This window comes from Coturnix japonica, chromosome 11 (assembly GCF_001577835.2).
Source record: "Coturnix japonica isolate 7356 chromosome 11, Coturnix japonica 2.1, whole genome shotgun sequence".
Lineage (NCBI taxonomy): Eukaryota > Metazoa > Chordata > Aves > Galliformes > Phasianidae > Coturnix > Coturnix japonica.
The window spans coordinates 13,814,198-13,838,971 of NC_029526.1; the positions used below are offsets into that span (position 1 = coordinate 13,814,198).

The following is a 24,774-nucleotide window of genomic DNA, read 5'->3' on the forward strand; positions in this document are numbered from 1 at the left end:
CAAACCATGGTTTCCCAACAGCTAGATTAGGGTCCTCATTGTTGACAAAATCTTCCTTGCTCAATGTGTTAATTGAATTAATTAGAGAGAAACTTATTTGTCAAGGCGGACAATTTTGATTTTTTTTTTCCTGAAATAATTCTGATTCCTATTCACCATAAGTTTGCTTACTGATGTTTGTGTTTATATCCATTTCAACAGCTGGAATGGTTGAATTTGCCTTTTGAAATTCTCTTTGTAAGTCTTTATTCCATAGCTTATGGTGGCTGCCTTTACCGTCCTGCTTAATAGAAAAGAAGATTAAGTGTGAACCCACAGCTCCCTGCTGAGTTTTAAGGCACTGTGTTGGGGCATACAGAATTGGAACTGGAGTGGCCTGCTCTGTGACCTCCTAGGAACTGACACAGAGGTGCAGTCAGCTCTTCTTTTGTGGCCTGTCCGTGTAGAATAGATGGGTCACGTTACACTATGACTCTGTGGGAATTTCAACAGAACTGAAAACACAGGCTTTGAAAATGTTTTTAGTATGATTTAGTCCCCAATAGTGTTTGGGTTCATCAAACATGACCGGATCAGAGGGAATGTCAAAATAGATTCTTCATATACAGCCGTAATGTGTATTCACAAATCTAAAATACTATTGAAAACTATACAAAGTGTCCTTCAGAAAGTGCAAGAATGGGTTTCTCTAGTAGTTACATTCAGCAGCCATGCCCTGCTATATGTGACACACAGCCCTGAGTATCCAAAGGAACTGTTCAGTGAGGCATTGGGAAATTGAGATGTTGAGAAATCAGCTCTTTCATGCTTCGGTTATTTTCAGATTTCTGAGACACTTCAATATATTTATGGGAAATTGGGACTTCAGATCTTTTTTGAAACCATTCAGCCCTGCTAGTCGGAGCAGCAGCGCTCTGATGTAATGGCAGGCAGTGCTGTCAGGAAGTGCCTAATGGAGGAACAAGTCAGACTGGTCCAAAGAGTGTTCCCAGGGTTGCTTCTGAAGTGCGCTTGTGGTGAAATCTGTTTGCTGGTTTTGTTCTTGTTTCCCCTCAAATGCTCAATCTAAATGAGATTTGTGTGTAAGAAAATGTTTAAATGAATTCTTTTGACTTCTACTCCATGATTTATTTCATATTTCTGATTAATTCTGTGCTATGTGTTTGTATGTGCTATGTTTTATTAATCCGTTAATACCACGGGACATTACTGGTATAATCTGACATAAAATGAAGCACTTCAGTAGTTGTGAATCACACATTTTCCAGATTGCAGAGAAGTCTAGAATTTCACCTTCTGTCTCACTGGTTTGAAGCAGAAGCAAACTTCAGGTAGCTGGAAATTCCCTTAGAGTGGAAGTTCATTCCCAGCAGTTCTCCTGGGAGGGTGTCATTGTGTGGCATTGGGACATCCTCCGTGTATGTCTGCGGTAGGCATGAGAAATGCCACCAGAGAGACTCGAATCTGTGTTGGATCCCTCCATCTGCTATCACCAGGGCCTATTTCTGGCTTATTACTGCACACCAATGAGTCAGAGAAGGAGGAGTGCCATTACCTTTCCTTACATCATCCTGATGTCCTCCCCAAGCATACTGACCTATCCCAACCCACCTGAACACGTGAGATCTGACAAATAGCGCCAGAGGTGATGCAGCTCTTGGGAAATCAGATCATGATAATGGGATGCATCTATCTGGGTTTCAGGGGAGGATTTGGTTCTCAGGCAGCACGTGGCTTCATCTGGGCTGGGCTGGTATTGGAATGTCATTGTGGTGGGTGTGCTTTCTGCTTGGGGTTGCCTGAGCATCCATGCAAGCCACAGGTTGGCAACACAGCTAGGGAGCTCAGCACATCTATTGTGTGTGCTGGGACAGCAGGGACAAGCAGGGATGGCCAGGGATGACTTCTTCACCAGAATGTCATGCTCTCCTTCCTCTGGCCCTGGTTTGGTCCCTGGTTCTCCCAACACGAAGCTATCAGCTCTCGTGGACTTTTCTTTTTGCTTTTCTGCAAAGAAGATAGCAGGCGTGACAGGGCTGGAGCTAGTTTGTCGCACACAAGCTTTTTTGGCCAAGAAATAAGAGCGAAATAAGCGTGAGCTCTTCAGTATCAGTAATAGACTGTCCTCTTCGTGCTGTTTACTTGCTTTCCATTTGTAAGGCACGATGTGCTTTGTTGTGCTGTGTGGATGTGGATGAAGGCGATGCTGCTATTGACAGTGAAATAGCTGCAGCAACCTACTGAAAGTGATTGAGGTGGGGAGAAGCTTATAATTTTATGAGCTGTTTAGCAGCAAATGTAGGAAGAGTCTCAGGAAAGAGGCTTTGGTATTTTGGTTGTGATGGTGCTCTCCCATGGTGTCATCTCTTTTTGGATGGGTTTCAGTCTCCTTGGAGGACCCCTCATCTTTTTAGATGTGACGAGGAAAGCATGACAAAAAAAACTCATCCAGTGATGAAAAGCCATAGAGCCAGGACATCATGCTGACCAGAGAGCAAGCAAGGGAGAGAAATAGAAATATAGAATAAACCCTGTGAGAACGAAAAACAGAATCTGGATCCCCAAATCCTAATTATTGCCACATCTCTTCAGGTGGCAGAATCCCATAGAAGATTATGCTGTTGCAGGGAGAAACATGGGAACTTTCTGCTGTGTGGACAAGCCTGTTCTTGCATTCTGAGTAATGCGCATGCCTGTAGTGAATGATGCTGCTTAGTGCTGACTTGCTGTTAGAGAGGCTTGGTAGCGTGGCACATGTACTGTGATGGACGTGATGTTTTCTGCTGTTGCTGGTTGCTGCAGGCACGTTGGTGTCAGCAGAGCTGTGAATATCTATATTGGCTTCAGGTCTTCACCATTGTTCCTCTAGTGCTTGCTTTCTCGCACAGGTTCAGGTGCTCTGTTTCTCAGCCCTGCACAAGTTCCTTCTTTGCCTGCTCTCTGGATCAAAATTTGGAGCAGGAGTGGGCTCTAAAACACACATGGTGCCCAAAGTGTCATTTTATGTAGATAGGAATGAAATACATTGTATGGTTTGGAGCTCATTGCCTTCAGCCTCTGAAATATACTGTAACCTGGACCCCTGGGATCAGTGTGTGTGCTGTGGTGGCCATTGAGACCTGAGATTCTTCCAGTAATAAAGAAATATGTCTGAATGCTCCCTTTGTTGGTACAGACCTGGAAAAGAGGGAGGAATGTGAGATGCTGTGCTGGAACATATTGTTGGCTGAGCCCTGCTGAGGTCGGGTACTCCCTGCAGCCAGCTGTGGTTTTGTGGCTGGCCAGGCGGAAAGGTGTGCAGCAGGATTAGTGCTTGTGGAGGGAGCTGCTGCCTGGCTGCTCCATCCTGATAGTGCTGCTGAGGTTAAAGGAGCTCTGCCTATCTGTGCTGAACACTGTGGAAAGAGCCGCTGACGGAACAACTGGCGTTCTAGGTTCCTCATCGACTCCTGATCGCTAATAGAAAAGGGAATTCCATACAGGTTTGGTTTTTTTTGTGTTCGCTTTGTCTTCTTTATCTTTGTTTTCCTTGGAAGTGATCTTGAAAAGAGGCTTGAACTCTGGAAGCTTCTAGTTTGAGAGTTGTTTGAGTTGTAACTGGTGCAAACTTCCTTGGTCAGTTCTCCTTTCCAATAGCCGACATGTAGTCTAACTGTAGAGGATGCACTGTCACTTTCCTGATTTTTTCTTTTAAAATGCTATTTGAAGGCCATTACTTTCAAGTTTCAACTCTTTACTGGTTTGCTTTTGTCTTTCACACTGTGTTTTCTTGGTTTTCTCTGTATTTGCATTCCACTGATGTCTCTGGCTGATGCTGTTGTCCTCTGTAACAGTTTTGGTCAGCCCATTTAAAGCTCCCATTGGATGCAAAATCTATCTACACATATCGACACATTCTATTTCTTTATGGCATACTTACAATCTGCAGTTAATGACATCCCAAAAGTATAAGGGTAACTAACAGTTCTCAGCAGTTCCCATTATAGGGCTCTAGCATTTGCTCTTTCTTCAAGAGGCTTGAGTGGTTGTTGGCTTCAAGGCTTGTAATGGTCAGACCAGGGATTAAGGCAGGGTGGCATCTTGCCTGATTGAGAGAAGTACTGCTGGAATACGAAGCTTGGGGCAGGAGTGGGGCCTGGAGGGGGAGGAATTTGTTTCTTAGCTTCACCCTGGCCAAAAAGACAAGAATTTCTTTCAGAGCAGAACATTTCTGGCTTCCTAGAGGAGCGTGGCTTAGTCTGGCGGCAGGAGCAAGTCACTAGAAGTCACTCGCCCAGTGGTTTGTGGGCTTCTGGCCTTGCTTGGGTTACTGTGCTTAGAAATACTTATATATATATCCTGACAAAGTTGTTAATGGACTTAAAGTTCCGGACAGAGCACTACAAATACCAGCTGTTGCAGTTCTTGAGAGTTTTACTGGCAGTGACGATGGTTCCAGCTGACACTCTGTACTTCAGCTGTGGCCACTTCTGTTCCTCCTCTTCTCCCTGCGGGCTGACAGGTTTTTCCCATGGGTAACGATATTCAAAACTTGAATTAGCATCATCATGAGCACTTGCTTTGACAGGGATGTTTGTCCAGAAAACATTGCTGGAGTTTTTGTCCCCCTCCAAGAAGGGTTATTTTTTTTTTTTCCAGAGAAAATGAAAGTGTGTTTTGTCCAAAAATGACCTTCATGTCCTATTGCGTTAAATTATTTTGGACCTTTTTATTATATTAAGATAGAGCAAGAGTCATATTAAATGAAGTTAAATTCTATAACATATTTAGGTAAAAGATCTATCTTGAATATATATAAGTGATAGCAAATTCGTATTCTGAAGTGTTGATGTTCTGCACAAGATGGAAGTTCTGTGATGGATAAATGCTGTGATCAACCCAGACCATGGCAGATGAATTCTGCTGTACTGCCTAGAGATCTGCTGGAGGAGCAATTGATTGCCATCTATATATAAAAATAAGTAACGTGTAATACAGATGTAAAAGGAGCGTTACTGCATTTAGTCCCGAGAAATCGGTCCAAATTTGTGTCACTGTGAGATCAGTATCTGACCTTGGGATTAAACACAGGTTTGGTAACCACGCAACGTTTTTCCTTCTAGTATTCTTGACGTTATCAGTGAACTTTGTCAGGAAGCGAAATCCATTCTGCAGAGAATACTTATCTAAAAAGGTGTTGGAGAGTAAAATCGTTGAAGGATGCTTTAAATTGCTGGAAGCATGTGGCTTTTCTCTGGCGAAGAAACCATACCCTTTTAATACAGACAGACAGGCTGTTCTTTAATTCTCACTGATTGTGTAAAGCGTTTTGATTTGCAAGTGAAACTTGCCCACTGGCAGGGACAAGATAGAGCTGGAAAAGCCAAAGGGCATCTCTACCCACTCAAATATTTCAAACTTATGTCACCTTGTTAAGGCATGCGTATTTACGTCACTGTGGACGCTTTTATATTTTTTGATACCGAGCCTTTTGACCTTTGGGAGTGCTGAACTGTTCCTTGGTTGGCTACGAACACTGGGAATTTCTGGCAGCTCTTCTTAATACGGACAAAAACGGGTGATCCCTGGGAGCGATTGTTGCAACGTTTGTGCAGTTGCTGCGAGCAGCCCATGCGTGTATGTGCATGTCTGTCCGTGCTGTGCTTTTCTCTCTGTTCTAATATCACTCAAAGAGCTGAGGTGTGATGGAAGCACACTGTGGCCAGCTGGGGAGCAGCACGAGAAGGGAGGCTGCGAATGGAAAAAAACAGTATGTCCCCAGTAAAATGTCAGCTTGTCTTTTTCCTCTGCTCTCCAGTGATTAATGGAGAAAGTGAATGTCCTGCAGATATTAAAGAGCTGATCAAAACCTGATTGAAATCAGTGAGGTTTTTTCACAGTCTTTGGACTGGACACTCTTTCAAGGAGGTTAATGTTTCATACGGTTTTGGTTCAGCATTTTATATTTGCAGCAAGGTCTTCATGTCATTGCTTTCTATGAAAATAAATTGGTTATAATGTAAAACTGGAGCTCTGAGCAGAGTTTCCCTCACTCCAATTAGGCCGGGGTTGGAGTTGGCCAAGGTCATATAGTTCAGAAGAACACGGTGAGCAAAACCTTGCCGCTTTTAGGGCACACATGGGTGACTTGCTCAGCTTTGGCTCAGTGATCTGAAACACTGATAGAAACTAATGATTCTATTTGTAACTTTTTTTATTGCAGGCTGCAAACAGTTACCTGAGGGATCAGTGGTTCCATTCTTTGCAGTGGAAGGTAAGTTCTGCACTTTAAAGATTTCCTTGTAAATCTTTAAGAATACATTTTAACATTTCTCTTTCCTTGGTTGCAAGAGCCATGAGTGTTTCTTTCCCTCCACAAACACAAAATCAGAAAGTCTGTGAGTCTCACAGTTCTGTGATGAAGTGGACACATTCAGTTGTTACAAAGCTTGATGTTATCAAGGTATGATCTCATAGATAGTGAGTAAATTCATATAGAAGCAGAATAGCTATTGAATGGTTTTGGGTTTGCACTGTGAAATGTGACATGTTATGGAATGACTGCAGCCCTGGCGTACGTTCGGGGCTCTTGGTACACTTGGATTTATTTTATGTTTTTTTGGTTCTTGTTTGTTTGTTTTGAGAAATTTTGGAGAAAGAGCATCTCTTAGAGTTGCTTGTTGTAAGTAACATCAGTTACTTACTGTTATGCTGCAGTCTGTGTCCATGCTTTGGAATTATTTAGTTCTCAAGGCAGTTTCCATTGCAGAGGTCTCAGCTCTTTCTTGCGCTCCACCAGAACAATGAGCTGCTTGCTCTGAGCAGGGGCAGCGGGTCACAGTGACAGTGTTGTGTCTCAAAGCAGAACATTCCTCATCACAAGCTGAAGCTGCTGACCTTTGGATGGAATCTGTATGGATGTGAGATGCAGCTGGAAATCAGCTGTGGCCAGATGCTGAGCATGGCTGTCTCCGCTGTCCTGTGGTGCGATGCTAAAGTGCAGCTCTGCAGCTCAGGCCTTCTCCTTTCGGGGTTTCAGTGAAGTCAGCCAGGTTAGCTGTGCAGTTTATCAAAACTTCAGCCTGCTGACAGCAACCACATGTGAAAATAGAAGGAAGTCCCTCCCACCAAATCGGTTTTGCTGTGGGTGTTTCTGATACTCCTGTTGTTGGAAAATAGCTGGGTGACAAAAGTGCAGTGTTTGTGTGCTTTGCATAGCCGTCGGTGTCTGTCAGAACTGTGTTCTGAGCGGGCCCAGGTTCTTATCAGCAGGAGCCAAGCGTCGACAACTCCTTTTCCAGACCACTGGCAAATTCTGCAACCTGTTTCCCCAGTTGCTGAAATGAGCACGTAACAGTGGTGCTGATAGCAGAAGGCTGGGCTGCAGTGTGGCACTGTATTTTGGCTTCTTGACAGTATCATTAACACGGTGCTCTTCTGGTCTTGCTTTCTTTGCAACTCCTGAGGATAACAAAGAGGCAGTGCAGCTTAAAGCACACAGGCAGTATCTCCATTTATTCCCTCCTATTTCAGCAGGCAGAGGTGATCAGGAAAAGGCAGAATTTCTTATTCTACATGGTCATCAAGCAGGACATGTGAGGCACTGATGTGCTGCCAGCACACACTGTCCTCATACAACAAGGCAAAAATCAGGCTTGGAAACGCAGCTCTGAAAAACATGAAGAGCTTGAGCACCCCCTGCCCACTCCCCCCATCAATGTAATGATGAAGAAAACGTCTGGGCAATGACCTGGCTTGCTCACATGCCTCTTGGTTGTTGAGAGGGAGCACTGCTCTGTGGGAGTTGTTTTTAAAGGAGTATTTCTTAAACTTTCCAATGCTTCTGACCAAGCCTCTAATTTTGGGAAACTCTGAGTGATTTGACTTGTTGCAAAGTAGATTTTATTTTTGCTTCCTTGCTTCCCTCCCCACCCCCAGTAAGTTCACTTCTGAAAAACAAGTGAAACATTATCTTGATTTGAAAGACCTTCCCTTTACCAAGAATAGCAAGTAGCTTTTTCCCATAAGAACAAGGACAGGGTTTAGTCACTGCTCAGGTACTTTACACTAACAAATTCCTCTTTGCAAGCACGGAGGTAGTTTTGATGGGTTTTGTTGCTTAGCAGTTGAGAGAAGGAACACCTGATAATGTTCTGCTCTGTACTTTGGAGGACACTGGGCAACCTTAAGTAAAACCACAGCAGAACTAAGAGGCACGACAAATGTTGTGCCTAGGGAGAGACCAGAGGAGTGCGGTTACGTGAGCTGCCCTTGAGAAGCTTGCTGCTTTGAGCCTGTGGCTGTAGGAGCCAGGTGCCCATGAAATTTGCATGTTTTGATGATTAAGCAGGTAGTGAGGGAACCCACACAAAACTACGAAGCCTATTCTGTTGGAATGAGTCTATTTGCACAAAGCACCAGCTGGCACAGAGATCGCCGCAGCTGTATTATAATTGGGCGGTTGTGCTGATGAATGATATATTTGTCCAGTGGTCTTGCAAATAATAGGTCAAAGCATTTCTGCGGGGATGTAGAACACAGATGCAAAACGGTGCAGATAACTGTAGCATAGTTACTTGGGGGAAAACAAATACTCAGCAGAGATGAGCTTGCTGTTGTTTGTATTCCTGGGGTGAAAGCATCCAGTGGGTCCGGCTGAGCCCAGCGTCGCTCCCTGCGCCCTGTGTAAACAAGGCTGGAAGAACCCACTTCATAGCTGGCAAACCCATATGCAGAGTTCCCAGCAGTGGGGACTAGCCTCAAGCATACCCGTCTGATCTCACAACAGGAATACTTGTGTTACAGCTGTGGGAGCAGACTGGCGTTCTGTCAATATCTTTCTGCCTCCTTTTCCTATGTGTCAAGGCTTTGGAGCTGGTTGTGGTTTGCATGTTGTCTGAGCGACCAGGAAAATGGCTGGGTCCAGTGAATAGCTGTATTGTTACACGTTTGGGGAAGTTCCTTATGATCAGGCATTTTCTGTGTATCCTTCGGCCTCGTATGAAGGTGCCAAGGTCTGTGAGAGCTTTCTTGTGGCAGTTGTAAGGATTGTGGGACTCTGTGGGATTTGCCAGCCCGCACTCTGGAAATCATTTTTGTTCCAGAAACAAACATTGAAATAAAAACGAAGAACAATTTCTTTCTGAAGCTTAGGGAATAATAAAAGAGATGCTTCAGATAAACAGAACTAAAAGAAAGCCCAACATGTAATTATCTGTGTTTTAGATCCAGTTCCAAGAGGTTTTATGTGTCATCCAGCTAACTAGCTGTCAAGATGCTTACACAGCTTTTTAGGTGTGACTCTCTTTGAATGCTGCGCTCATTGAAGAGAATCTTGATGTCGGGGCAGTCTGTTCCTCATCAGCTCATTTTCTCTTTGTGTTTTTCATTTCGAACCCTCCCACTAAGAGCCATGGATAATTCCTTGTTTAATCTGAGTATCAACAACTCCTAGAGGGTTTTTGGCCACCTCAGCCTATTTTTAGAAGTACCGATTTCCTTTGGGTCATAGCTAAGCCAAACTGTCTTTGTCCTCCAGAGGATAAACAGAACACTTTAGCAACTGTCCAGATCCTGAAATACAAACAAATCATTAATCTGTTGTGTCAGAAGTATTCCTTTCAACCAGGGAGGTTGGTTTGAAACCATGATAAGTAATCTTTGGTACTTGGAAGCTGATAAGTCATAACAGTGTATCAATAAAGATAACAACATTTTCTGTGGATATACAACAGAGAGTAACACATGCAATTCTCTGCCCCTTCTGATCTAGGCTTAGGTATGGTGGCAACCAGCCATTGCTGTAGGGGATGACTATGGCCAAGCTTGGCTTTGCTGGGTGCTGTTGTAATTTTGTGACGCACACAGATACCCGGTATGTACCCTGGTGTTTTCCCAGGCAGTATCCATCTAATTTGTCGGCCATTTATATTTTGCTGTCTTTGGGGTAGGGTCTGTTTCTATGTACTTGTTTAACATGTAGCACACAGAGGTGCTGTCCCCTGAAGAAGCCATAGAATGCTCCTACAAGGTGCTTCAAGTACTGATCATGGAAAGATCTGCCTTACTGTTTTAGTACCATGTTGCACTTGGGTTCAAAACAACAGTCTTGAGGTCTTCTCATGTTGGGTCTGGTCTTATGGTAGGCAGCACAAGTCTAGACTTACATTTGTTGGGAGTGCACCTGCAGGTTCTTTTTAGCGTGCTGGATAGTAAACTCTGAACACAACCTGCTCTATGAGATGTGGGTTGCTGGTGTTTCCTAGTTAGCTGAATGATGCAGCAATGAAACACGTCAGTTGGAGGCCTTGGAGGAATGTCCCGAGCTGACACAAGACACAGAGCCTAGACCTGGGGCTGAAGTATGACTCAAGCTGGGAGCTCTGTGTGCCCGTGACCTGGATCTTCTAGAAAGGCTTGCCTATGTCTTCTTGACTTTTCTGCACAGACTCCATGTTTTGATTCCCAGGAATTAGGAACTGGAACAATGCTGTCATCTGGGATTTGCAAACATTTTGCATCGAATGCTAAAACGAGAATCATTGGCCCTCATTCAAAAACTTTAATTTTGATTTCATATTTCTCTGGTTCCCTTAGGTATTGTTTGATCTGTGTCTTCAGGAAATAGATACTTCAATGCACAAGCGGCCCTATTAATTGCAGAAGGATTGCTTGTCATGTAAAATCATACTTGACCTGTATAACGATACCCTCTCTGGTTTTTACTGTGCGCAGGTTATGAATTCCCTATCCATTAACACAGAATATTTTTATACAGTAGGTGATTTACTCTGCTATGTGTGAGTATCAGTGTCTGTATCTAACAGGGAAAGTTCAGGGGGGGTATTTTTCTGTGCTTTAAACCTACAGAAAATGAAGAGAAACTGTTCTTGAAAGTGTGGTAAAGCTTTCCTTGTGTAGAAGCACCTTTATGGTTTTGTCACCATGGTAATGATTAAAAATAGGGCTGATACAGGAGTGGGGCTTATATAGAATTTAAATTATGACATTAAAGAAATTTATAGCCTTAAATCTCAGTAAATCATGCCTTAAAACTATGAGATCAGGAAAAAAAATCACATCAGTTATGGCTAAAAATGCCCACATCTGTCATTTGTATTTAATCACCTGATTTACGATCTGAGAGAGGAAGCCTTGATACACTGCAGCAACTCAGTAGCTCTGTGCTGTACTTCATACTGAAAATATTATTCATCAGCACGCACTCAGAGCAGTGGCTGCTGCACTTTAGACCCTCTCTGTGGTGGCTGCACAGCACACACAACCCCTGTTGTCTCAACCATAACTTTGCTTTCTTTAACCAAAAACCCCGAGGTATTTTAGTAGAGCACAAAATTTCCCATTTTCTGTTATTGGGAGGTGAAACAATAAATCATTCTTATACAATTAGGGTGAAGAATGCTTCTCCCTCCGCTCTTCTATGTCTGCGTATGATTCAATGACAAATTGGTGGGAACCCAAGCTGTGGAATTCAGTTTTGTTTCTGAACGCCTCAGGGCACTAGAGAGATGAAAGGAGGCCACAGGTGTGTGCTGGTGGTTTTATGCTTCCTGTGGAAAGGCGGCATGAAGGGCCATCATTCCTACAGCCTTTTGTTTACCTCCTGGTTGGGGTTTGCTGTTAGGTGCTCTCCCCCACTGCTTTTGGCTGAGGGCATTTACATGAGTGCATGAAGCCTGTTGGCTCTCTTACTTTCCTGTGCAGGTTTGGCCAGTTTCAAGCTGTGTGTTATCAGGTGTCACTCGAAAAATCTTGGCCTGGCTTCTCATTGCTGAGATCTTGCTTTGCTAGAGGTGCTGTCAGCAGCTGAAGAGCATCACCCACACTTTGGGATGTGAGAATTATAGAATCATCAAGGTTGGAAAAGACCAGTAAGATCACTTAGAACAGCCATCAACCCATCCCCACCATGCCTACTAGCCATGTCCCTCAGTGCCATATCCACCCTTTTCTTAAACTCCAGACTGTTTTTGGAGGAGGCAGAGCTCAGGGCAGCTCATCAGCTAGCAGTGAAATTCAAGTAGAAGCTAAATAGTTATTTTCTGTCTTGCTTTAGCAAAGTCAGGATCAGCTCTAAATTTTCACCTCCAGACTTGGATGCTATCCTATTCAAACTAATATTAGGTCTGAAGATAGAAGGGTGTCAAAAACAGCTGAATAAACAGGCCAGGTTGTTATTGTGTACTTAAGTCTCAGCTCTGAAGAGGAGTAAATACAATTGTTGCTTCTCAGGAATGCTGAACTACCAGCCATGGGGATTCTCATTTTTGTCCTGGCAAGTCACTCTTCCGCATTATTGCAGGGCTGCCCATACGGCTGATTCTTTGCAGTTCAAGATTTCCAGGTCAGCGTGACCACTGGTTTCACTGAATCACAGCTTCTCCTCTATAGCTGCCATAATGCAGCGCTGCACCAGAATTAATCTCTCGCTCAGGTTCCAAACTGCAGAGGAAAGGTAAAAATTGGGTGTTTAGCAGGTGTCTTACAAACACAGCACTGGCAGTCTTTCCCAGGAGTGTAATTAGCCTGCTCACACGATGCACTGGGTGTGAAAGCCTGACTCTGGGAGCTGGCATGCACTAAGTGCCTTGTTAAGCTGCTGTATTGGGACCCAGTTCTGCATTATTGATGTTTTGAGGACTCTTGCCAATTACTTCATGGATATCTGGAGAAGACTTAAAGGAGCCCAAAGCAGCAAAGGAGATCTAGGTGTTGTTTTAGATTTCTCTTTCCTGTCTTGCATATTTGTTTCTTGTTTGTGTATCTGCTGCATACACATATGTCTCTTTACTGTAATATTTGATATGGGAAGCTTCCATTATTAGTCTGCGTTAAAGTCAGTGGGTGGTTGTCTGACTTGTTTGCATCAGCCCTGCTCTGAAGTGGTGGCACCCCACAATCTGGAGTCCCCTGTGAGGATGCTGGCCTTAGGGTCACACACGCTAACCACACACTTGGTTGGGTCTTGCACGTCACACAGTATTCGTATGAAGTAGAATTAAGAATGCAAATAGAAGATCCGGTGGCACTTTAGTAGGCTGAAGGACTGCAGTAGATTTGGTGATTTGTGCTGATTTGGTGCAGTGAGATGGGATATAAAAATGTGGAATGAGATGCTGGGAGTGTCTCAGATGCAGGTGCTGCTCTGAAACCTGGTATTTCCCTGTGAGAAAATGGGAAATTCAGAGCTCTGAAGCCTAGGGATCTGAAGCCAGAAATACCCTGTTTTTTTCAAGGTCCTTTTAAGATGCTTGCAAGCATCAAATCAGTATCCAGTATCCGTGCTCTCCCTAAGGCTCTGCAGCAGCTCTCTGACACAAACACGCTCCTCAAGCCGTGCACATCTCTCTTGCTGACGACATTGATGATGCAGGTGCACATGAGAGAGAAGCCAATCTCAAAGCCATTTATGGTGCTGGAGTGCTAGAAACTCAGTAAAATAATGCATTTGTCAAGGAGGAGAGAGTGAAAAAGGTGGGTAAGTGTCCATTTGGAAGGCTTTGCTGACTGGTGAGCGGGGAGGAGGGCAGGAAAAGGTGAGGGTGCCCACTTCTACCAGCAGAAAGTAATAACGGAAGGGGATGACGTGGCTTTTTAATCTGGTTTGCAGGAATTTGTAGAAATAATTTCTCTGTGTGCTCCTTGGTGCTACCACAGCTTACCAGCATTTCCCAGAAAGCAGAACTGGGATTCTCTTCCAGAGCTGATGTATTGTTAAGAATTCCTACCACATGCAGCATTAGTGGCTGCCTAATCCTAATTTGAGGTGGTTTCTCAAGTGGCAAGTTCCCCTGATCAGAGTCCCTTTATGCCCAAAAGCACTGGCATACACTCTGCAGCAGTGCAGTAAGGCAGTGCCGTGCTTTCCCATTGACGAACAGCATTTATGCTGCATGGGATGGGAAGGGTGCTGGTCAGTGGGGTGGTTCTGCACAGCAGGTATGTGCCTGGCTGTTCTCCACGGTGGCCTTGTGCACAGCTTTTTCTCTGGCAGACCTGGTCAAAGTGCAACGATAAGATTGTGCATGTTGGTTTTTTTCCTATTCACTATCTCTTCTCTCCAGTGACAAAGTCGTTTATTCCCACCGCAGCCTGGGTGCTGGTGGATGTCAAGGACCAGGCTCCACAGACCCAGCCATCATGAGTGGAATATAAAGCGCACAAATAGGTATTAGAAACCTGGAGCAGTTCTGTTTGGTGTCAGGGGTGTTCTGTAACACAGCTGGTTGCGTTAGGTCTGTGCACAGCAAGTGCTGCACCTGCATAGCAGTCTTAATGTCACAGTGCTTTGTGACTTCTGCTTTCTTTGATTCGTGCTAAGCTCCACAGTCAGGCAGTGCCTGCTGTAGTTGAATGCTATTTGTTTTCCACACGCACTGCATTGCAGTTAGTCCACTGCAGGTTTGGGGAGGTGTGTGTGGTACACACATAGTCCTGCCTTTCATCCAATAGCTTGTTTTATTCTTCTTTTTTTTTTCTTCTTTTTTTTGGTGGAATGTGATTTTGCTGACTGCAGTGTGCGCTGCAGAATCTCAAGTGCAGAAACATGTCAGACTTACCCTCTCTGCAAGCTGTGGGTTGTGCCCACAGCGATCCTGATGCCCAAACAGGGTACAAACCAAGCAGTTACTGCTCTGGAAAAGAAAGGGCCCAAAATGCTGCAGCAGGGAGCAGTGGGGTCCTGCAAAGGAGGAGATATCTGTGCCTCAGCGCAACTGAACCTTCCCCCTGCTGATGAGTCAGAGGCTGTCGGAGAGCTGCAGATGAAGCAGGTGTCTGGTTCCTGCCCTGTGCGACTCCTGCAGCCTCTGCCTGGGGGATTTTCTCACTCTTTCTCCTTAGGAGTTTAAAGCAGCCCAGGAGGAGTTTGTGAACCCCACCAGCCTGCAGCAGAGCAGAGCTCTCCAGTACAGGAGGGACAGCGGTAGTGGTCAGTTATAATTAAGTTTTTCATCCTGCCCAAGACTAGGAAGAAAGAAACAGTGTGACTTAAGCTTAAAGACAAAAGAATGACCACTATAAACCTCACATATTAAAACATTTATTCTTTTGGGGTGATGTTGCATGGGATTTGCAACCCAAGACCACAGCACTGTCTCTACACTGATGTTTTTTTGCAAGGGAGGAGCAGCTTCTGCTAGAAACCTATCTGCAGTCATAGTGAAATTCTGCATAGCCAAAGCAACATTAAAAACAAACCGTAGCTTGGCTCCAGTATGAAAAATACGGAACAGCAGTTGCTGTGTGCAGGATGAAAGCTGATGTTTTGCCAACCTGAAGTGTAAAGCTGATGCTGGAACCGCGGCCTGAAGAATGGAAGTGTTTGCCAAAAGGAAATGGAAGCAGGGATGGAGGGTTTCGGGGAATGCATCAAAGTGGGCCCTGCCAAAAGCGTCTCCCATGTGGACAGGTCTGCTTTACAAGAGTAAGTGCATTAGTCCATGCAAAGTACAGCTGGAGCTGCATTTGGAGTTTTGCATTTTCTAGCTGGGGAACAGCATCTCAAATACACAGCTACAGGACCTGCTTTGGGACCTGCCAGCTGTGTTCCTGCGTCTTTGTGACAAAAGGCTGCAGGGATTTGAGAGAAAGGCAAGAGACCAATGAAAGCAAAGCTCAGGTCCTGTGCTTGCTTGCTGGCGAGAAGCTCAGCACTGGCACGCTTTTCCTTCCCCATGTGGGGCTAGAAGGAAGCCACAACTTTTAAGTTGACTTCAGTTTTTGGAAGCACATGAACTATATTCACATGCAAATTTGTTTTCAGTGGAGTCTATAAATTTGAGATCTTCTATCCCTTTAGTAGGCTATCCTTTCCTTCTCATCCTTTCATCCCTCTTTGTTGCTGAAGGGTATCTTTGCAGTGGTCTTGAACACATCAAAGAGCAGAAATCCAGGAGGATGGTCAAGCAGGGGACAATTCTGATCAAAGGAGGTGGGTGTGTATGTAATGCAAACATAATACGCTTTGGGAATGAGTTCTTCAGCACATGAACATCACAGTTGCAGTGAGGAGCTGCCCTGTGAACCCCTCGGTCCTCTTCTCCCATTCCTCCAAGCTGAAATGGGATCTGCGTCTCATCCTTTTAAAATTCTGTTTATTTCAGCATTCTTTTACTCCTGCAGTGTATTGTCCCAGTGGTATCTGAGCAAAGGACAAGCTCTGTGCCTGTGGCAAGTGCCCGTTCAGTTGTTCCAGCCTGTGTATTAGTAACAACTCGACCCACGTCACTGCTTGCTGAACCCATTGAACTCTGGTAGCTTTGAAACAGTGCTGATTTGAGTGTCCCGGGTTTCGTGCCTGGGTTAGCTGAGGTCTGGAGCAAGGTGGTAGACACCAGCAGTGGGGGGGGGGAGGGTGAAATAGGGAAAAAAAGAAGAGGTTAATGAATATAGGCTGAAAAGAGGTTTGCGGCGGGATGTTGCAATTGGGAAACACAGCAAGGGGATATCAGCTTTCAGCTTTCTCTCTGCTGCCCAACGCTTTTGGTGGTGCTTTTATTTAGATGTAAGTTAGTGATTAGCGGGGAGGCCTGAGAGCCAGAAGACTTCAGTCTTGTTCTGGTCCCTGCTTGTCAAATAAGCACAAGGAAATCATCTCAGTGTACTTGCGCTGCTTCTCCTTCCTACCTTTAATCATCTAGACCATGAGCTGCTCAGGGCAGAGACTGCCACTTGGTGTATTTATTCAGGGTCTAGATTCATGGGTGCCAGTCTCAGTGCCATAAATAATGTCAAGTTTTTTCAAGAATACTTAATGTGAATCGGCAGAAACTGAAAGTTATGTAGACCTTCACCGAGTGAAGATCAGGAAGTGTCCAGCTTATGTAATTTCAGCTGCGGCAGGGAGTGTTGCTGTGCAAAACCTTCAGAAAGTCGGGAGTTTGCTGCAATATGAGCAGTCCAAGCTCCCTGATTTGTGAGGCTCTATGTAAATAGCCTCAGCCCTTCGCCTGGAATGGAACTTTTGTGAACTTAGTCAAGTAAGTTGCTTTTCTTCATAACATATGGTAGATCTACCTGCTGATTTGAGCCTATTCCTGGATAATGGAGAAGCACAAGTTAGCAACAGATCATTCTTATGTAGCATCAGGATGTCGATCTGGCTGAGAGCTGGGGATGTTGTCCTCAAGGTGTTGGGTTAATAGCCAGGATGCCAGCAGGTGGTGCTCAAGAGTACTTGGTATGGCTCCTGGTTTTTGTAGGATAAGCCAAAATGCGTGTTGAACATTGCAAGCAAGTTTTCCCATTTCTTATTATACAGCATTTTAACAAAGTGTTCTGCAGCAGTTCCAGTTCTCTGTGCTTTTTGTTCCTCTGTACGCTTGTGTCCAGCAAGAGACACCTGCATTTCACATAAGCTCCATCCAAATAAAGCTATAGCACCAGCTTGGCTCTTCCACCCCTCACTGTGCCAGGGGACCTCCGTGCAGGAGGGTGACCTTTTCCCTTCTGCTGGAACTGCCCTCGTTGCCCAGCAAGAAATAAACAATTGCTGGCACACGTGGCCCTCAGAGCCGTGTACGTCCCTGCTGTAGCTCCTGCTTGGCCATAAAATAAGTGATTAGTTGGGTGCTGTTGTGTGGAAAAGGGCTGAAGAACAGGGAACTAAAATGTAACTGGCTATTGAGGATTAGGGTTAGTTATTTTTTCTAATGTAATGTATAAGCTGACAGGAAGACTGGATGTCAAGACTACAGAATGCAGCAAAGCAGGGATGAAGTTTGGTCATCAAGAAGGCCGACTTCATCTTGGCTCAAGCGTGCTGGCTGCTTTAAGGTATTCTTTACATGAAAGGTCTTGTTGGGGTCAAGAAAGGCAGCTGTGCCATGCCTCACATTTTTGTGCATTAGAGTTCATATTTCTTACTCCTCAGCAATACCAGTGCTATCGTCCCTGTGTGGGGAAGCGATGAATGAGCAGGGGCTATAGATGAGGCCATTATGGGATGGAAAAGCATATGAAGATGTCATTTAAAGAAGCTGAAAGTTTCCTGTGCCGTAGACTCTACTGAGCTTTATGTTCATAGCAGCGTTCAAAAGCCACTGCCTACAGATTTTTGTCACATGCTTGCTTAATAACACTGGAAAAGTAATTTTTCTCATGTGGGCTTCAATTCCTCCTCCTCTAATAGAGGATTGAGACTTAGCTCCTTGGGTTTCTGCAAGTCTTAATTAATTAGAGTGATCTGAGAATGAAGGATGCCCTGTCAGTGTCCTATTCCCTATGCTGCTTATTCTGGATACTTATTAAATTCAGTGGTTTTGTTTTAAGAGTGAGCTTAGCAAGGTTTTTGGAATGACGTTAGCTGTGTGGTTCTGGCTGGTCAGTAACTAGAAGGGTCAAATTCCAAGCTGGCGTGTGTTATTTTTACTCACATAAATGGTCTCAGGAGCTGCTGCTTTTAGCAAAATCCGTGTGAAGCTGGATTCCCAGCCCAGGATTTTTCTTGTACACATTAATCTTGTGATGAATGCCGTGTGAGCAAGTGAAGGCATCTTTCACACTGTGTCCAGGGGAACAGGCTCCCTGCGCATGTCCACATGCCTTCTTCTCCACTACAGGTCTTTGCCTGGCAGCTTTGTTTTGAAACACACGAGCAATTGTTTCTCCTCACTCCCGAATCAGAGCAGGTAGAATAGAGCAGATGGTTCAGTGTTGGCCAAGTGCTCGCTGATACAAAGCAAATTGCTTCTGTATCTGACTGATAGGCTTCGAGCTTTAATTGAGGCTTTCAGCAAGGCACTCAACAGTGAAAAGCGTTCTGCTGAGAAAAACAGTGGTGTAACCGTGGGCAGAGGTTCAGGACAGCAGAGTTCAACCCTCCTCAGGACAGCATCCCTGTTTCTTTATTAATTTCCAGCTGCTTTCCCACCATCACTCAGAACTCCTTTGCTGTCCCCTCAGGGCTGTGGCTTGGTGATGCACCCTGATGTGCTGAGGTCTGCAAGCAGAGGCTGTGAAGTGTGTGATACTTTATGCTGGTGTGCACGCAAAGGTGGTTTGCCCTGAGTGTTGCCTGTAAGTGGCTGCCTGCTTTTGTAGGTCTCCCTGGCGCAGCAGGGAGCACAGCTCCTTCTGTCTTCTCTCTTACGTGCGTCAGCATCAGCAGAGCTTTAATTTTTCATGGCTGTCTCTTAAGAGGAAAGGAAGCCTCCCTTGCCTTGGATGCTTGGCTTTCTTTTGTGCTGGAGTGGATCCAACAAAAAGACCCTAAAAAGAGACACTGTGGATAAGCAAAAAGGGGTGCTCTGTGATTCAGGTTTCCTAAAGACTCCAAGAAATCTGTGGTGATATGGAGGTAGTGCTGGCAGCTTAAAGCCATAGGTGCATTCTCCCTGCCCCAAGGAGCTTGGAAGTACAAAGGTTTTTGCTCTGTTCTAAAATACAAAACACATTCGATAGTGTCCACAGCATGTTTTGCTGTTCCTCTATTTTGTCGGTGGCTTAAAATGTGCTGGAAGTGTGAACTGCTGCCAGCATGCTTTTGTGCTTGCCTGAATTCAATTAAAAAGATAATTGGATTGCTTTATTAGCCTTTACGTGTCAGCCCAGTGCCACTCTCTTCTCCCCTCTCCAACAGTGCAGAAAAACCCAGAGCATCTGAAATCTGTTTTTCTGCATTGTTCTCTTTTCTTGTGTTTCTGATAGGGCACAGAGGTGGCTGTGCTCTGTGTTGAGCATTCTTACAGCTGCTGCTGTAGCAGGGAAGCACTGAGCATCCTGCTGGGATGGGCCCGGCAGCTAGAAGAAGGGAAAATGCACGTAGCAAAGCCCCAACCCAAAACTGAACAAAGCAGCTCAACCCCTTTGCAAAGTCCACTTGATCACATTGATTATTCAAGCTCAGCCAAATCTTCAAAGCTGCATGAAATGGGCAGTTTTGTGAACTGGGGCTTAGGCAGCCAACGCAGCCCTGCAGGCCTTGAGGCCTGTGCCTTGGCAAGTCCTGCTCCATGTGCTTTGTGCTGTCATCAGGAGCAGTGTTTGGACTCCAGTCATTGCTTCCTTGAACTTCTACAGTTTCATCAAGTCACCTCTGGGGATTTGGGTGGGTGGACTTCCTCTGGGAAGCGCTATTTATAAGAACCAGAAGCCCGCGGTGCAGTTGTGTGGCAGTGTGGCTGCTGAGGAGCTGGTGGGAGCTGCCTGGAGCTCAAAGCAGCCAGCAAAGAGTGAGGAACGATGTTGGGCAGCCCAACTGTGGAAGTGCTGAAATGCTGCTGCAGGGAGGGCTTAAAGACCCAGCCAGTGCATTGCTGTCACCACCAGAGACACACAGCTCCTCAGGAGCCTTCAAGGAAAGGATGGAAAAAACACCTGCGGATCAGTGGGAATTCATCATAATGAACTTGATTTTTCTTCGTTCTGAATGCAAATTCATCAATGAGCAGCACAGAATAAAACATCTCTGGACTGATATTTTGACCTCCTCACCCCTGTGACTAACTCCCTTTCAAAGGTCCTGCAGCTTTGGAACCAGTGCAGTAGGAAGTACCTGTGTTTAGGCTGAGGAGTAAGGTGTTTTGGGGAGAAAATGGTGGAAAGAAATGCTGTGGAGTTTAAAAACTTGTTTCAAAATAAAAGGAAACAATTGGTTTTCTTTTCCATTTAAATGTGTTTAAATACAGCCTTCTAGCAAACAGGAAAGGCAAAACTCAGAATATCTAAATCAGCTTCTCAAGATGCCGTTAACGTGACCCTTTCCTTTTCCTTGCAGAAGAAGATATACAAATACAAGAAGGTGCTCAGCAACCCCAGCCGCTGGGAGGTGGTGCTGAAGGAGATCAGGACGCTGGTGGACATGGCGCTGACATCTCCGCTCCAGGATGATTCTATTCACCAAGCACCACTGGAAATCGTCTCAAAACTGCTCTCAGAGGTATGACCGTGCTCCTGCAAGACACTGTCACCTTTAGATGAGGGACAAGTACTTTAAAAGCTCACGCTTGGGTTTTGATTTAACTTGGTCATTCAAAACTCTTCTGCTCATCATTTGAGTGGAATTTGTACTTGTTGGAGGAAAAGAGAATTTGATCCATGTTAGGTTTATTTCCAGAAACAAAATGTGTTTTCTCTTGAGGCTATGGGGTTTTGTTTGGTTATTCATGGTGAATTTGTTATGGATCTGATTCAAGCCTTATTTCAAGTCAGTGGTAAAACTCCCTTTGACTTCTATTCCACTGGCTTTTTTTGCATGGCTGATCATCCTTGCACAAGGCCAACAATATGTATCTGCTAATAAATTCATCGTGCAGCTTTCTATTATTACCACTTATCTCAAAGAAAAGAATCCTCCTTCTTCAAAGGCATCTATCCTCCTTATTTACATTTATTTCAAATAATTAACTTCTCATGGATTGGAAGTACAATGCCAGGCAGGTTTTTGGTGTCCCAGTTCTGATGCGCAAAGATTTGAGATAACCATAAAAGTTGCTTGCTGGCGTTCTTGCAGTCAGTTAAGATCTTAATAGCTTAAAACTTCGTGACCTCTGAATGGATCATGCTGCTGTGGGAGCCAAAACCACTGCATTAGTCAAAACCAATGACTTCCAGTAGGTTTATTGGCTTGTATCAGGTCCATTTTAGAAGAAGGAACTTCTGGAAAACTGTAGCAGTTATTTTACTACCAAAAATGGTATGCAACAATTCTTTTACTAATTGTCTTAGAAATGTACAGCCTGGTGGCAGAAAACAGCTTTAAGAAGTTTATCACTAGCTTTAGTTTTCCATTTAATTGAATCCTGCTCTGGGATCCTGCTGCCTGCTCAGCTTTCATGGCTGTGGAGCCTTGAATCAAATGGTGCTTAGGAAGAAGTGGAAACTTGTACAGCCCCTCGTACCAGATGGTATAAGACCTTCTTTAAGAGAATGATTTTAATAGGATTAATTCTATTCTAAAATAAACAATTGCAGCCTTGAGCCTTTCTTCTGATGCCTGATGGTATCTGAGTTCAGGGTATGCTGGTGTACCAGCTCAGTACTGTTTGCTCACTCCTTTCTTCTGTTTAATCCCTTCAGAACAACAACTTAACCACTCAAGACCATGAGAGCATTATTGTGGTGAGTAACTCTGTCCAAATCTGAGGATGAATCTGTATTGGTTGATAACACTTCTCTTACTGCTTAAGCCTCTATCCTAGAGAAGCAAGGGAAATATGAAAGCACTTCTATCAATGTTGGTGAATTTAGGGTGGGTCAAACCCCACTTGGACTATCAGTTTTCATGTGGCTTGTTGTTTCTCTTTCCATGTTTCACGGTAGTTTCCTTGTTTGAAACAGCACAGCATGTGAAGGGTTAATCCTCTCTCAAAATGGTCTCCTTCCTGGGCTACAGAGTGCTATGTTTGTATCTGTATACGTACTTTAAATAGTCAAAACAACATCATTTCCAGATGTGCCCTATAAAACCCTTAGGCTTAGTAGTTTCCTGAGGGGCTAATGCTGCCATATACAGAATGTCTCAATTTCTGATGGTATGTGAGCAAGTGCTTGATTTTTGCAAGTATGGTTATGTGTGTCTGCCACTGCAGTTTAACCCCCTGTTCACTCGGTCTATAGTAATACCCTCCTCAACTTTCATCTATTCTTTAAGTTGTGTTTATTTAGGCATAGAAAAAAAAGTGAATCAAATGGCAACCTCGGTGTAACAAAATACAGAATCTCAACAATTTATCAGAGAGGTGGAAATTGCTTCCCCATCACCATAATTTAATTTCAGTCACTGGCAATTTCCAGGAGATTTTCCCAGTAATCAAATCTAGAACTTCTACCGCCTGATGGTATCACATCTCCTTGGATCTTTCTGCAAAGCGACAAGGCAGCGTGTCACTGCCAGGAGGTGTGAATTGTGTTTAGCTGCTGCTTAAGATACCATTTTAGCTGGGATCAGTCACTGAGATGTTTCTGAAGCAGCATTTACTTCTCTTTGTCATCTGCTGTAACTTTCATTTTCCTCTAGTTCAGACTTCCAGTTAGAACTGTGTTTTGGGGGAAGGACTTTTTAAGTAAAGATGTTGGGTAACCCTGCTGTGAGCAGAGAGTTTTGACTAGGTGGCCTCTGAAGGTTCTTACAGCTGACATTTATCATTGGTTCCAAGGGCTGGCTGCTTCATTCAGTCATGCCCTGCTGCAGGTTGTGCCCAGCCATGAAGGAGTTGGTGTTTTCTGCCACTGTACAGCTAAACTGTGTTATTATTAGGAAGTACTGCTGTTATCGGTATATGTGTCATGTCATAGAGGTACACGGTGATTTGCTGTGTAGATGGAAGCATCTTTCCTTCTCTATATGATGCTGGAACAGATCAATATTAATACTCATCCCTTCCTGGTAAGTGATATTGCCCACAGCTGGGTGATGTGAGACGTGATCTAGTCTCATTGCATAGCATTGCCTTCTCCAGCAGGCCACTGTTGCTGGGCCAGCAGTAGAGGAAGTGAGGAAGTGACTAGTTACACGTGGTTGGCGCACCAGAATGAACAGAAGCTTCACAAATATTACGTGGTTGCCCAGACAGGTCTTTGCAGGTCCATATGGGTTTCACTGTTGAAATTCACATTAATCTTAACCTGTTTGCTTGTGAAAGTGGCTGTTGTGAGACACATTTCAAGCAAACTCACTGAGGCTGAAATACACAGGAAAGCACAAAGTGAAATAGTCCACTATGGTAGAACTCCACACGCCATCCAGATAAAATATCTGGTGTTTGGTTGCTCGATACAAAATGTCCTAGCTGCTATGTTTGGAGTCTTTTAAATGGGTATTGGGAATCCCTTTAGCTCAAGATCGGAAAAGCCCGAAGGCACCATCATGTAGAGAGAATACGTTGTTCTAGTACTGTTTTCTAATTTAGAAAGGAAGCAACAACAACATAAGATCATTATTCTCTCAGTGCCAGGTATGACCTCCAATGCATTTGCTAAGCGTAGCCACATTGGTTTGCATAGCAGTAAAAAAGGAATAGTTGTTCTCAACTTTCAGAAAGTTTGGTGCTTGATTTTGATAAAAAAGGGTCTTTCCAAGTAAGAAGAGTGCTACATTTCTTTTCATGGTTTATTGGCTTTGTGTGAGTTGAACTATAAGAGGTGTGTGTTTGCTTGATGTTTTTCTGCTCTATCTTTTAGAGAGATGTTATTACTGAAACAGTGAGGCAGAGTTGTCCTTACTGTGTTACACACCTGAACAATGGATCTGCTCTTGTTTTCATGTAAACCATAAAAAAAAAAAAAATTAAAAAAAAGTGTTGTGGGTTTGCACTGATGTATTTAAATTAATTTACTTCTCTCTCTTTTTCTGAAGGCAATTGCACCTTTGCTGGAAAACAACCATCCTCCTCCTGACCTCTGTGAATTCTTTTGCAAGGTATCAGAACAGCTTTCTTCTACCTGTATCTGAGTTTAGTTCTTAAAGGGGGCTTTGTTTTCTTCTTTAAATCCTTACCTTGTGCCCAAATCTTTCGGTCAACAATTGGTGATATTGAAATAGCTGACAGCATCGTTCTGATAAATGGATCCATATTCTTACTACATCTGCCTGCATAGTACTGATGATTTATGAAAGTTCAGATCTTCAGACTCCTCCACCTCCATCTGGGAACATGAGTTGTCCTACTCTGTGTTCTATTTAGTTAATGCAAAATCTTTGGAGTCAGTGGGTTGGTAATCTGGTGTATAACTGAGGCATAATGGTATTATGTCATTGGGTAATGTCAGTAGAATGATCGTAAGGACTCATCCTCTTTCCTGGTAAATCCATGCTTCTGCTTGCACCCATTCTCT

General features: G+C 44.2%; 1 protein-coding gene across 1 annotated transcript in view; it reads left to right on the forward strand.

Moving 5' to 3' along the window:
* The window catches only part of CMIP (c-Maf inducing protein), a 115,206-nt gene that overhangs the window by 64,664 nt on the left and 25,768 nt on the right, over positions 1–24,774 (forward strand). Inside the window, exons 3-6 of the mRNA XM_015874155.2 lie at positions 6,203–6,253; positions 20,717–20,878; positions 22,018–22,059; positions 24,296–24,358. Of these exons, the coding sequence (XP_015729641.1) occupies positions 6,203–6,253; positions 20,717–20,878; positions 22,018–22,059; positions 24,296–24,358 (318 nt within the window). The remainder of the gene's footprint in view (positions 1–6,202; positions 6,254–20,716; positions 20,879–22,017; positions 22,060–24,295; positions 24,359–24,774) is intronic.